Source organism: Anolis sagrei, chromosome 2, assembly GCF_037176765.1.
Source record: "Anolis sagrei isolate rAnoSag1 chromosome 2, rAnoSag1.mat, whole genome shotgun sequence".
Classification (NCBI taxonomy): domain Eukaryota; kingdom Metazoa; phylum Chordata; class Lepidosauria; order Squamata; family Dactyloidae; genus Anolis; species Anolis sagrei.
The window spans coordinates 284,997,660-285,011,860 of NC_090022.1; the positions used below are offsets into that span (position 1 = coordinate 284,997,660).

Here is a 14,201-nt window from a genome sequence, read left to right on the forward strand (position 1 = left end):
CTTGGTCCCTCCAGGTGTTTTGGACTTCAACTCCCACCATTCCTAACAGCCGGTAGGCTGTTAGGAATGGTGGGAGTTGAAGTCCAAAACACCTGGAGGGCCCAAGTTGGCCCCCATGCCTGATCTGCGAGGGTTGAATGAAAAGTAATGCCTCCACCTTCATAGCTCCTCAACAGATGGCAGTACTGGTATGCGGCAGGTACTGGCTTGCTCAGTAAACTCTCCTCTACAGTTCCATTTTAGTGGGAAGCCTTAGCATTGAACAGTTGTGTTGTTAAAGGTGAACTATGGAACCCTGCGCAGACTTAAGCAACGTGCAGTCATTGAATTCTTGACAGCAGAAGGTGTCACTCCAAAAGAAATTCATTGGAGAATGCAAGCTGTGTATGGTGATTATGTTGATGTGAGTACTGTGCATCGTTGGGCGAGTAAGTTTAAAGATGTTGAGGTGGGAACATCTGACTTGCATGACAAACAAAGAGTTAGACGTCCTGTGACAGAAACCACCAAGTTTCACAAGCAAAAGGTTGACAGATTGATTCAGGACGATCCTCGTATCACTCAGAAATGTATTATTTATTTATTTATTTATTTAGCAGTTTTGTATACCAGTCTTCTCACCTCCATCGAGGGACTCAGGCTGGTTTCCAACATCAATATTACAAACAATCATTAAAAACATCGTATTCTAGATTACACTAAGACATTAAAAACAAAATACAAACATATAATGACAATGGTCAGTCGTCATCATAAAATCATCCACCCATATCACAGAACTTGACTCATTCTTCGAATGCCAGTTTCCAGAGCCAAGTTTTCACCTGTTTTCTGAACGTCAAGATAGAGGGGGCCGTTCTGATCTCCAGTGAAAGGGGGTTCCAGAGTCGAGGGGCCACCACCGAGAAGGCCCTGTCCCTCGTCCCCACCAGACGTGCTTGTGAGGCCGGTGGAACCGAGAGCAGGGCCCCTCCAGACGATCTTAGCAATCTTGATGGTTCATAGGGGAGGATACGTTCGGACAGGTAAACTGGGCCGGAGTCGTTTAGGGCTTTATAGGTTAACACCAGCACTTTGAATTGTGCCCAGAAGCTAACTGGCAGCCAGTGGAGCTGGCGCAACAGAGGAGTAGTATGCTCCCCGTACCCCGCTCTTGTTAGCAGCGTTGGACTAGTTGAAGCTTCCGGGCAGTCTTCAAAGGCAACCCCACGTAGAGAGCGTTGCAGTAATCTAAACGGGATGTAACCAAAGCATGGTGGAGGCATTACTTTTCATTCAACCCTCGTATAGCATTGAGAGCCATAACAGTTGAAATGTGTTAATTCTACAATAAAAATGCTCCCATTAGTATAAAAACAGAAATAATCTGGAGAGACAGGAAATCTTTTCGGAAGAGAATTTTTAGTGCGAAATGGATGGAATGTTTCCCCTCCGTCAGAGTATCTGGCATTTGTACTCATAGGCCTAACATCCTGTTAGCGACATGCACATTGCGCAGACATAAATTACATTTCACACGTAATTCATGCCTGCCTATGTCACCGCTGGAGCACAGAACCTCATTGTTGCAACAACTGGGCTGGTTGCCATTGCGTCTCCAAACAATTGAAACTCTGGCGATGACCTTTAAAGCCTTCTATGGCCGGGATCTGGGCTGTGTCTCATTTTCTGTGTTCCTTGGGACTTAAGAGATCTTAGCCATTTCTTTTCTGGTCTAGTAAATGGAATTTCTGCTATTTGATTGTATGTGGCACTTGAAGAAGACAGTTGAAATACATACAGTAGACTCTTAGTCAGCCGTCACCCATGGGGATTGGGAGATGCTAGATCAGTGGGTCTCAACCTTCTGAATGCCACAACCTCTTAATACAGTTCTTCATGTTGTGTTGACCCCCAACCATAAAATTAATTGGTACTTCATAACTCTAATTTTGCTACTGTTATGAATCGTAATGTAAATATCTAGTATTCAGGATGTATTTTCATTCACTGGACTAAATTTGGCAAAAATACCCAATACGCCCAAATTTGAATACTGGTGGAGTTTGGGGGAAGATTGATTTTGTCATTTGGGAGTTGCAGTTGCTGGGATTTGTAGTTCACCTACAATCAAAGAGTGTTCTAAACTCCATCAACGATGGAATTGAACAAAACTTGGCACACAGAGCTCCCATGACCGACAGAAAATACTGGAAGTGTTTGGTAGGCATTGAACTTGAATTTTGGAGTTGTAGTTCACCTACATCCAGAGAGCACTGTGACTCAAACAATGATGGATCTGGACCAAACCTGGCATGAATACTCAGTATGGCGAAATGTGAACACTGGTGCATTTGGGGGAAAATAGACCTAGATATTTGGGAGTTGTAGTTGCTGGGATTTATAGTTCACCTACAATCAAAGAGTGTTCTAAACTCCATCAACGATGGAATTGAACAAAACTTGGCACACAGAGCTCCCATGACCGACAGAAAATACTGGAAGTGTTTGGTGGACATTGAACTTGAATTTTGGAGTTGTAGTTCACCTACATCCAGAGAGCACTGTGGACTCAAACAATGATGTATCTGGACTAAACCTGGCATGAATACTCAGTATGTCGAAATGTGAACACTGGTGCATTTGGGGGAAGATAGACATTTGGGAGTTGTAGTTGCTGGGATTTATAGTTCACCTAAAATCAAAGAGCATTCTGAACCTCACCAACGATAAAATTGGGCCAGACTTCCCACACAGAACCCCCATGACCAACAGAAAATACTGTGTTTTCCGATGGTCTTTGGCACCCCCGCTGACACCCCCCTCGTGACCCCCACCCAGGGGTCCCGACCCCCAGGTTGAGAAACACTGTGCTAGATAGATGTAGTTTCTAGTTCCTTGTGAGTTACTATTAAAAATAGATGTACCATACCATATTATAAACTCTGTATTGACTTGATATTGATACTGAAATACAGTATTTAAAAGCAAATTAAGAAAAATAGAGATAAAGATTAATATACTGTTTTACTATATTATAAAAATGGCATTTTTATTAAATGTTGTTATTTCTTTGATAGGAGCCCCCGATGGCGCAGTGGGTTAAATCCCTGTGCCGGCAGGACTGAAGACCGACAGGTCGCAGGTTCGAATCTGGGAAGAGGCAGAAGAGCTCCCTCTATCAGCTCCAGCTCCTCATGTGGGGACATGAGAGAAGCCTCCCACAAGGATGATAAAAACATCAAATCATCCAGGCGTCTCCTGGGCAACGTCCTTGCAGACGGCCAATTCTCTAACACCAGAAGCGACTTGCAGTTTCTCAAGTCGCTCCTGACATGACAAAAAAAATTCTTTGATGTTTTTGCCTGTTGCTTGAGAGTTCTGGTTGATTGTTTTCTGGTTAACTGAGAGTCTAGAGCAATTAGTCCAAAAATACATTGGTCTTTTGGAAAATAAATGTAAAGAAGATTATCTATGGATGTAGCTGGATGAGCTGAAATCATAAACTGAAATAATAAACTCCCATGTTTAAAATAAAGCATGATGTGTTGTATGTTTCCTGAGTCATATTTTTAATTAATTCAACAAGATTTTGCTGCCTGGTGTGCATGTTGAAACTTGTTAGCAAATGTTTGGGCATCTCCTCCAACTGCTACATTCCAGTTTAAGGGATGCAACCTCTATCACATTGTACCAGTAGTTAAGTCACATGTAGCTCACCAATGTTGTTGGAGTTGTCTCCATTAGCAAACAAGAGTAGATAATGAAGGATAATGGGAATTGCAGTCCAACTATATCTGCATTGCAAGTACACGTCGTCTATCCTTGCTTTAGGACCGTAACAAGGGAGATTAAAGGTAGAAATCGTATGTTGTCCCAGGGTGCATCTATACCAGTGGTTCTCAACCTTTCTAATGCTGCGACCTCTTAATACAGTTCCTCATGTTGTAGTGACCCCCCAACGATAACATTATTTTTGTTGCTACTTCATAACTGCAATTTTGCTACTGTTATCAATTGTAATGTAAATACCTGTTATGCAAGATGGATTTTCATTCACTGGATCAAATTTGGCACATATACCTGATACCCCCAAATTTGAATACTGGTGGGGTTCGGGCAGAGATTGATTTTGTCATTTGGGAGTTGTACTTGCTGGGATTTATAGTTCACCTACAATCAAAGAGCATTCTGAACTCCACCAACGATGGAATTGAACTAAACTTGGCACACAGAACTCCCATAACCCACAGAAAATACTGGAAGGGTTTGGTGGGCATTGACCTTGAGTTTTGGAGGTGTAGTTCACCTACATCCAGAGAGAACTGTGGACTCAAACAATGATGGATCTGGACCAAACCTGGCACGAGTACTCAGTATGTCAAAATGTGAACACTGGTGCATTTGGGGGAAGATAGACCTTGACATTTGGGAGTTGTAGTTGCTGGGATTTATAGTTTCCCCACAATCATAGCAGGAGAAGGGCTTTTGATGGAAGGATTTGTCATATGGTTCCAAAAAGGAAGAGAAAGACAGGTGGAGAGATCTTTAGCCTTCTCTGCCAAAGGAGTTCCTAAGACCATCAGAAATATGTGTTTTCTGATGGTCTTTGGTTACCCCTATGAAACCCCCGTCACGACTGCCCCCCAGGGGTATCGACCCCTAGGTTGAGAAACGCTGTAGAATTAATGCAATTTGACAACTCTTTAGCTGCCATGGCTCAATGCTATGGAATTGTGGGAGTGGTAGTTTTACATGGTCTTGTAATGTCCCATAGTTGATGGTGGTTGGGGTCATGCCTAGCAGTTGGTGTTGGGTAAAACAGGATACAGTAGAGTCTCACTTATCCAACATAAGTGAGCTGGCAGAACATTGGATAAGCAAAAACGTTGGATACTTCAGCAGTGTAGATGCACTTCCAATCTCTTTGACAAACATAGCCACTAGTGAGTAATGACTTGGAGAAATGCCTGAGCAGTCTCTGGAGGACTACGTGATTTCCACCCCAGTCTTTATAGTACGCCACAGTGCTCTGGGCCTATGGACTACATGTCCCAGAATTTTCCCAGTAAAGATACTGGCCGGAGGGAATACTGGGAACTGTGATCCATAGCCTACAGTCCATGGTTAGTAACTTTCTAAACATCTGAGTCCCTACCCTTCTTTCTGTTGTACTTCTGCTATGTGGCTTTCTTAGGAATTTGAGTTTTGGAGAAGAGGAAGGCATGGAGTTTCAAGCTATGCCTTTGGCAAACATGGACTTTGCCTTTATGACACTCTCAGGAAAAAACAGAAACCGAAAGTTTTCAACTATCAACATTTAATGAACTGGTTTGCTGTGAGTTTTCCGGGCTGTGTGGTCATGTTCCAGAAGCATTCTCTCCTGATGTTTCACCCACATCTATGGCAGGCATTCTCAGAGGTTGTGAGCCATGGTAGCGAGGCAAACTCTGAGGATCAATTGCAACATTCACACTTGCCTCAAGCAGACAAGAGTTCTTTCTCCCACCTCACTTGCCCAGTTTCCAACAAACCTCAAAACCTCTGAGGGTGCCTGCCATAGATGTGGGCGAAACATCAGGAGAGAATTATCCTGAAACATGGCCATACAGCCTGGAAAACTCACAGCAACCCAGTGATTACGGCCATGAAAGCCTTTGACATTTAATGAAGTTTTAACATCATAAAGATACATAGTACAACACTTGCACCCATGGAGCAGATACATGCAGTTTCATTTATCCGCATTCAGCAAAGTATGTTCTCTCCAGGCATTGTATAAATCCTCTGGTATGACTGTATTCTTGGGCCAGAAGTCCTTCCCTTAAATTGGCTTTACTGATTTCCTTTTTTTTTTAGTGTATCCAATGCAAATGCTGTGGATACAGGCGCCATACTTACCTATATCAATTTTTTTTGTCATTTCTCACAACTATTTATTTTTTATTTAAAATATTATACTTATATTAAGAGCATGGACCCAAAAGTTTTAAAACACATCTAAAATGAAACTTAAAGACAACTGGGTTGCTGTGAGCTTTCCAGACTGTATGGCCATATTCCAGAAGCATTGTCTCCTGACGCTTCGCCTACATCTATGGCAGGCATCCTCAGAGGTTGTGAGATTTGTTGGAGACTAGGTAAGTGGGGTTTATGTATCTGAGGAATGTCCAGGGTGGGAGAAGGAACTCTTGTCTGCTTGAGTCAAGTGTGAATGTAGCAACTGATCACCTTGTTTAGCACTGAATAGCTTTGCAGCTTCAAAGCTTGGCAGGAAGCAAAATGAACAAAAAAAATCTGGCTACGAATATTAAAAAACTAAAAAAAAAAATCAGGATAGTCAATAAGGAACAGCACTCAAAAACACGGGAAATCCAGACAAGAAATAATCAGGGCCAGCTACCACCTCCGAACAAAGGATTCTCCTAGACAGGAAGTAGCCAAACTTTGAAGCTGCAAGCCTATTCAATGCTAATCAAGGTTATCAGTTGCAGCATTCATACTTGCCTCCAACAGATAAGAGGTCTTTCTCCCACCCTGGAGATATATAAACTCGATTTGGCTAGTTTCCAACAGACCTCACAACCTCTGGGGATGCCTGCCATAGATGTTGGCAAAACATCAGGAGAGAATGCTTCTGGAACATGGCCATACAGCCCGGAAAACTCACAGCAACCCAGTGATTCCAGCCATGAAAGCCTTCAACAACACATGAAAGGCAACTCTTTGCTAACTTCCTTGAATGTGTTCGTTTTCAGTTCCTTCTCCCACGCTCAGTAGTTCCAGAACTTTGGATGATATACTGCATTGATTAGTTCATTCATATAAACAGGCAGAATGTGATTTCCAGAACAGCTGGGAAATTCCGTTCACAGATGACAAAGAACTGCTGAACTAGAGCTGAAGAGGTGACTTTTTAAAAAAGTTTATTCCTGGGGTAATAAAGCAAAAAGATAATGGTCACAGCACAATCCTTTAAACTAGAAAAGAATGGCTAGAAAAGTGTGTTTGGGTATGAGGATGCCGGGCAGGCGAAGGGCAAGCATTGCTCCACTGGTAAGAATTTCTCCCCTCAAAGTGGATCTTTTGCAGATTTCCAGCATTGCAGAGCAAGACACTGAAAATAATTCACAAGTAACACTTTTTTAATAAGCTGGGTTTGCATTTCTTTGGTAACTTTGCAAGTTATTTCTGACATACAGAGACACCCTAACCCTAAACCGTACCCTAACCGGGTAGTAGTATGATAGCTGGGTCCGGAAGCTCTGAGCGTTATGGAGATGCTGCATCGCTCCTTCGAGAGCGCTGTTTGCGCAAGAGAGACTTAGCTAATGTAAGCCAGGCCGGAGACAGATAATATAGAAGGAATGTGAGAGTTCTTTAATGGTGAAACCCTTACCCTAACCCTGAACTGTACCGTAAGCCTAACCCTAACTCCTTAACCAAACCCTTACCCTAACCCTTACGCTAACCCAAACCCTAAACCTTACCCTAATCCTACCATACCCTAACCGTAACCCGTAACCCTTACCCTAACCATAACCCTAAGCCAAACTCTAAATTTTGTCCTATCCCTTATCCTAAGCATCCACTTCTTTCTATCTTTCCTTCACTCTCCCCCATTCTCACTCCGCTCCCTCTCTTCCCTTATTCACAGCTGCCTTTGCGGCATCTCCGTAACGCTCAGGGCTTCTGGACCCAGCTATCATATGGTGATAGTATGAGAGCTGGGTCCGGAGGCTCCAAGCATTACGGAGATGCTGCATCGCTCCTATGGTGATAGTATGATAGCTGGGTCTGGAAGCTGCGAGCACCACGGAGACGCCGCATCGCTTCTACGGTGATAGTACAATAGCTGGGTCCAGAAGCTCCGAGCATTACGGAGATGCCACATCGCTCCTACGGTGATAGTACGATAGCTGTGTCCAGAAGCTCCGAGTGTTATGGAGACGCCGCATCGCTCCTACAGTGATAGTACAATAGCTGGATCAGCTGTGAACATTACGGAGATGTTGCATCGCTCCTACGGTGATAGTACGATAGCTGGGTCCGGAAGCTGCGAGCGTTATGGAGACGCCGCATTGCTCCTACGGTGATAGTAAGATAGCTGGGTCCGGAAGCTCTGAGTGTTACGGAGACACCGCATCGCCCCTACGGTGATAGTACGATAGCTGGGTCTGGAAACTCCGAGCATTATGGAGATGCTGCATCGCTCCTACGGTGATAGTATGATAGCTGAGTCTGGAAGCTGCAAGCATTACAGAGATGCTGCATCGCTCCTACGGTGATAGTATGATAGCTTTGTCTGTAAGCTCCGAGTGTTATGGAGATGCCACATCACTCCTATGGTGATAGTAAGATAGCTGGGTCCAGAAGTGAGAGCGGGCAGAGCGAAGGAAGGATAGAAAAGAGACACAAATAGTAAGGGTTAGGGCAAGGTTTAGGGTTTGGATTAGTGTAAGGGTAAGGTTTAGGGTTTGGGTTAGTGTAAGGGTAATGTTAGGGTAAGGGTTAGGGCAAGGTTTAGGGTTTGGGTTAGCGTAAGGGTTAGGGTAGGGTAAGGTTTTCGGTTAGGGTTAGGCGAACGGTTAAGGTAAGGGGTTAGGCTTAGGCTACGATACGGTTCAGGGTAAGAGTTTGGATTAGTGTAAGGTTTTGGGTTTGGGTAAGGGGTTAGGCTTACAGTACGGTTCCGGCTTAGGGTAAGGGTTTGGGTTAGTGTTAGGGTAAGAGGTTAGGGTTTGTGTTAGAGTTAGGCATAGGCTTACAGTATGGTTCAGGGTTAGGGTTTCAGGAGACCCCGGTGGCGCAGTGGGTTAAACCACTGTTGAGCCTGTTGACCTAAATAGGTCGGTGGTTCAAATCCGGAGAGTGGCGTGAGCTTCCGCTGTTAGCCCCAGCTTCTGCCAAACTAGCAGTTCGAAAACATGCAAATGTGGGATCAATAGATACCGCTCCGGTAGGAAGGTAACGGTGTGCCATGCAGTCATGCCGACTACATGACCTTGGAGGAGTCTACGGACAATGCCGGCTCTTTGTCTTAGAAATGGAGATGAGCACCACCCCCCAGAGTTGGATACCGGACTTAATGCCAGGGGAAAACCTTTACCTTTACCTTTCCCTTTACCTAAGGGTTTCACCATGAAAGAACTCTTTCCATTCCTTCTGTATTCTCTATTAGCTAAGTCTCTCTTGCGTAAACAGCGCTGCCGAAGGAGCGTACCGCTCAGCTTTGTGCGCTCCTTCTCTTCTTTTATTTTCCAGAGGAGGCTTCAACGGGGAAGAGCCGGAGTTGGAGGAGGAGCCGGCCTTAAAGGGCGACGCCGGGCCCGGCCTCTTTTGCCTCTCTCTCCCCTCCTCCTCCTCCTTTTCCTCAGTGCGCGGCGCGGGCTCTATGACCCCGAGGTTCCGAGCGCCGATGACACGGATTCCGAGGCTCAGTTACGGAAGCAGCAGCAGCAGCAAGAGCAGGAGGAGGAGGAGGAGGCGGAGGCGCCGGGGTTGCTGCTGCTGCTGCTTCTCCTTCTCCTCCGGGGCTGGAAACACCGGTGTTGGTGGAGAAGAGGAGGAGGAGGAGGAGGAAGACGACGGAGGAAGGCAACGCAGGAGGAGGAGGAGGAGAAGGAGGAAGAAGCAGGAGGAGGGGTGTTGCTGGACAGCCGCCCCGACGGGCTCCCGCCTTCCCCTGCTCCTCTTCCCCCGGCGTGGCCAGGCCTGGCTCCGGCCCGCCTCCGGCCCCGCCGCGGATGGAGAAGCGGGGCAAGAGGATGGACTGCCCGGCGCTGCCTCCCGGCTGGAAGAAGGAGGAGGTCATCCGCAAGTCCGGCCTCAGCGCCGGAAAGAGCGATGTCTACTACTTCAGGTGAGCCCTCGCTCGCTCGCTCCACGCCCCGGCGACGTGGAAGACTCCCTCCCTCCCTCCCTCCCTCTCGGCGTGACACCCCCTCTCGGCCGCCATGCCTCGGGGTTGGGAGCTGTAGTTCTCCAAGGTCTTTCGCCTTCTAGAGGGGGATCTAGCCTGTAAGAATGAATGCGGGTTGATACACCGCTTTGAGCTGCCATGGCTCCGTGTTGGGAGTTTGTAGTTTCCCAAGGACTGTTTCCTTCTGAATGCAGTTTGATACCACTTTGAGCTTCCATGACCTAGGACTGGAAGTTGTAGTTTCTCAAGGATTGTAGCCTTCTGTAGGGGTGAATGCACCTAGACATACCACTTTGAGCTGCCATGGCTCAGTGTTGGGAGTTTGTAGTTTCCCAAGGACTGTTTCCTTCTGAATTCAGTTTGATACCACTTTGAGCTTCCATAGCTCCATGCTGGGAGTTGCAGTTTACCAAGGACTGTAGCCTGCTGTACTCTAGAATGAATTCAGTTTGATACCACTTTGAGCTGCCATGGCTTAGGGTTGGGAGTTTGTAGTTTCCCAAGGACTGTATCCTTCTGAATTCAGTTTGATACCACTTTGAGCTTCCATGGTTCAGTGTTGGGAGTTTGTAGTTTTCCAAGGACTGTATCCTTCTGAATGCAGTTTGATACCACTTTGAGCTTCCATGCCTCAGTGTTGGGAGTTGTAGTTTCCCAAGGACTGTAGGACGAATGCAGTTTGCTACCACTTTGAGCTGCCATGGCTCCATGCTGGAAGTTGTAGTTTCCCAAGGACTGTAGCCTGCTGTACTGTAGGATGAATGCAGTTTCATACTACTTTGAGCTGCCATGGCTCATTGTTGGGAGTTTGTAGTTTTCCAAGGACTGTTTCCTTCTGAATTCAGTTTAATACCACTTTGAGCTGCCATGGCTTAGTGCTGGGAGTTGTAGTTTCCCAAGGACTGTAGCCTGCTGTTCTGTAGGATGAATGCACTTTGATACCACTTTGAGCTGCCATGGCTCAGTGTTGGGAGTTGTAGTTTCCCAAGGACTGTAGCCTGCTGTACTGTAGAATGAATGCAGTTTGATACTACTTCGAGCTGCCATGGCTCAGTGCTGGGAGTTGTAGTTTCCCAAGGGCTTTAGCTTGCTGTACTGTAGAATGAATGCAGTTTCTGGCCTCTTTGAGCTGCCATGGCTCAGTGCTGGGAGTTTGTAGTTTTCCAAGGGCTTTAGCTTGCTGTACTGTAGAATGAATGCAGTTTCTGGCCTCTTTGAGCTGCCATGGCTCAGTGCTGGGAGTTTGTAGTTTTCCAAGGGCTTTAGCTTGCTGTACTGTAGAATGAATGCAGTTTCTGGCCTCTTTGAGCTGCCATGGCTCAGTGCTGGGAGTTTGTAGTTTTCCAAGGACTTTAGCCTGCTGTACTGTATGTAGGATGAATGCAGTTTGATACCACTTTGAGCTGCCATGGTTCCATGCTGGAAGTTGTAGTTTCCCAAGGACTTTAGCCTGCTGTACTGTAGAATTAATGCAGTTTCATACCACTTTGAGCTGCCATGGCACAGTGCTGGGACTTTGTAGTTTCCCAAGGACTGTAGCCTGCTGTACTGTAGGATGAAGCAGTGGTTTTCCAAGGTCTTTACCCTTCTACTGGGGTGGGGTATCAGTACTGTAGAATGAATGCAATTCGATATTACTTTAAGCTACCCTGGCGCAGTGCTAGGAGTTGTAGTTTTCCAAGTTCTTTAGCCCTCTATAGGGGCATCTGTACTGCGGAAATAATGCAGTTTGATACCACTTTGAGCTGCCATGGCTCAGGGTTATGAGTTGTAGTTTTCCAAGCACTTTAGCCTTTTTATAGGGGTATCTGTACTATAGAATGAATGCAGTTTGATACCACTTTCAACTGCCATGACTCATTGTTATGGAATCCCGGGAGCTGTAGTTCTCCAAGGTCTTTGGCTTTCTATAGGTGTAATTGTACTGTAGAATGAATGCAGTTTGATGCCACTTTGAACTGCCATGGCTCAGGGTTGGGAGTTGTAGTTTTCCAAGGTCTTTAGCCCTCTATAGGGATATCTATACTTTGGAGTGAATGCAATTCCACACTCCTTGCAGGTGTCAGGGTTCAGTGTTATGGAACCCTGCGAGTTGTAGTTCTCCAAGGTATATATAGGAATATCTGTATTGTAGAATGAATGCAGTTTGATATCATTTTGAGCAGCCATGGCTCAGTGTTGGGAGTTGCAGTTTTCCAAGGTCTTCATCCTTCTGGTGGCACAGTGGGTTAAACCCCTGTGCCTGCAGGACTGAAGACCAACAGGTTGCAGGTTTGAATCCGGGGAGAGGCGGATGAGCTCCCTCTATCAGCTCCAGCTCCTCATGCGGAAACATGAGAGAAGCCTCCCACAAGGATGATTAAAACATCAAATCATCCAGGTGTCCCCTGGGCAACGTCCTTGCAGACGGCCAATTCTCTCACACCAGAAGTGGCTTGCAGTTTCTCAAGTCGCTCCTGACACGACCAAAAATAAATAAATATATCCTTCTATAGGGGTATCTATACAGTAGAATGATTGCAGATTGAAACCACTTTGAGCTGCCCTGTCTCAGTGTTGGGAGTTGTAGTTTTCCATTGTCTTTAGCCGTCTATACTACAGATACCCCTATACTGTAGAATAAATACAGTCCCTCATCTCCTTGAACTGCCATGGCTCAGTCTTATGAAATCCTGGGAATTGTAGTTTCCCAAGGGATATTTATACTGTACAATGAGTGCAGTTTGTCATCACCCTGAACTGCTAGGGCTCAATAGTATGGATCATGGCGTCTATAGTTTGGTGAGGCACCCACACCCTTTGACCAAGAAGGCTAAAGACCTGATAAAACTACAATTCCCATGATTACATAGCATCAAGGCATTAATTCTCCACTGTAGAATGAATCCTGTTTGACAGCTCTTTGACCAGCCAGGGCTCAATGGTATGGAACCCAAGATCTGTATCCTTCTCTGCCAAAGAGTACAGGTGCCTCACCAAACTAGAGATCCCAGCTACGGCAGTTTCCCTGTTCATATGGGTTATATGGCTGTGTGGAAGGGCCCTTAGTTTGGTGCCTATAGATAATCTCTTTCCCAAGTCCTGTTCTGAGCTTCACCCCAAAGTTTCATTTCCTTATGCCTCCTTCCTTCCTTTAAGGGCGTAGCTATACTGTAGGATTAGTGCAGCTTGACCCCACTTGAACTGCCACGCCCCAATGCTATGGAGTCATGGGATCTGTAGTTTGGTGACGTATCAGCACTATTTAGCCGAGAGGCGAAGGCCCCTTCTACACTGCCATATAATCCAGATTATTAAAGCAGATTTTTTTTTGTCGTGTCAGGAGCAACTTGAGAAACTGCAAGTCGCTTCTGGTGTGAGAGAATTGGCCGTCTGCAAGGACGTTGCCTAGGGGACGCCCGGATGATTTGATATTTTTATCATCCTTGTGGGAGGCTTCTCTCATATCCCCGCTTGGGGAGCTGGAGCTGATAGAGGGAGCTCATCCGCCTCTCCCCGGATTCGAACCTGCGACCTGTCGGTCTTCACATTATCTGCTTTGAAATTGATTGTATGAGTCTACACTGCAATATATTCCAGTTCAAAGTAGATAATCTGGATTTTATATTGGGGCCTAAAAGCCTTGTAAAACTACAACTCCCAGGATTGTATAGCATTGAGGGCACATCTGCGCTGTGGAGTGAATGTCCTCTGACAATACTTTGAACTGTCACAGCTCAGTGCCGTGGATCCATGGGAGTTGTAGTTTGACAAGGTCTTTAGCCTTCTCTGTCAAAGAGTGATGGTTCTTCACCAAACTACAGATCCTATGATTCTATAGTATTGAGTTGTGGCAGTTCAAGTGGAGCCAAACTGCATTAATTGAATCTATAGTCTAGATGTATCCTTTGCCCTTTTCTCTGGATGTCTAGACTGCAAGTTACCTACGCTGTAGTTTGGCCCCACTTGAAGTACCATTTCTCACTAGTGTGGAATAATAATAATAATAATAATAATAATACTTAAATAATCTTTATTTATACCCTGCCACCATCTCCTCAAAGGTGACTCGGGGCGGCTTACGTGAGGCCAAGTCCAGTTACTTAAAGTGTGACAATGTTTGCAGGCTTCTCTGACAAAGAGTATTGGTTTCTCACAAAAACTACAAATCCCACTATTCAATAGTTTTGAGCCATGGCAGTTAAAGTGATGCAAAACTGTATTAATTCTACACTGGAGATGCACAAGTGGGGGAAAGGGAGAGGGAAGGAGTGCCCTCCTCCTCTCAAGTTTCGTGATGCCAGAGGGTGAAACTTCCCCT

The 14,201-nt window shown here is 45.6% G+C and overlaps 1 protein-coding gene across 2 annotated transcripts in view; it reads left to right on the forward strand.

Annotated features, from left to right (window-relative positions):
- The first annotated feature begins 9,324 nt into the window (after window positions 1–9,324).
- Window positions 9,325–14,201, forward strand: part of MBD2 (methyl-CpG binding domain protein 2) — an 83,019-nt gene continuing 78,142 nt past the window's right edge. The window contains exon 1 of one of the 2 annotated variants that reach the window (XM_060761270.2): window positions 9,325–9,841. In XM_060761270.2, the coding sequence (XP_060617253.1) occupies window positions 9,726–9,841 (116 nt within the window). In that variant the 5' untranslated portion in view covers window positions 9,325–9,725. The remainder of the gene's footprint in view (window positions 9,842–14,201) is intronic. The other variant, XM_060761269.2, reaches the window with a different exon arrangement.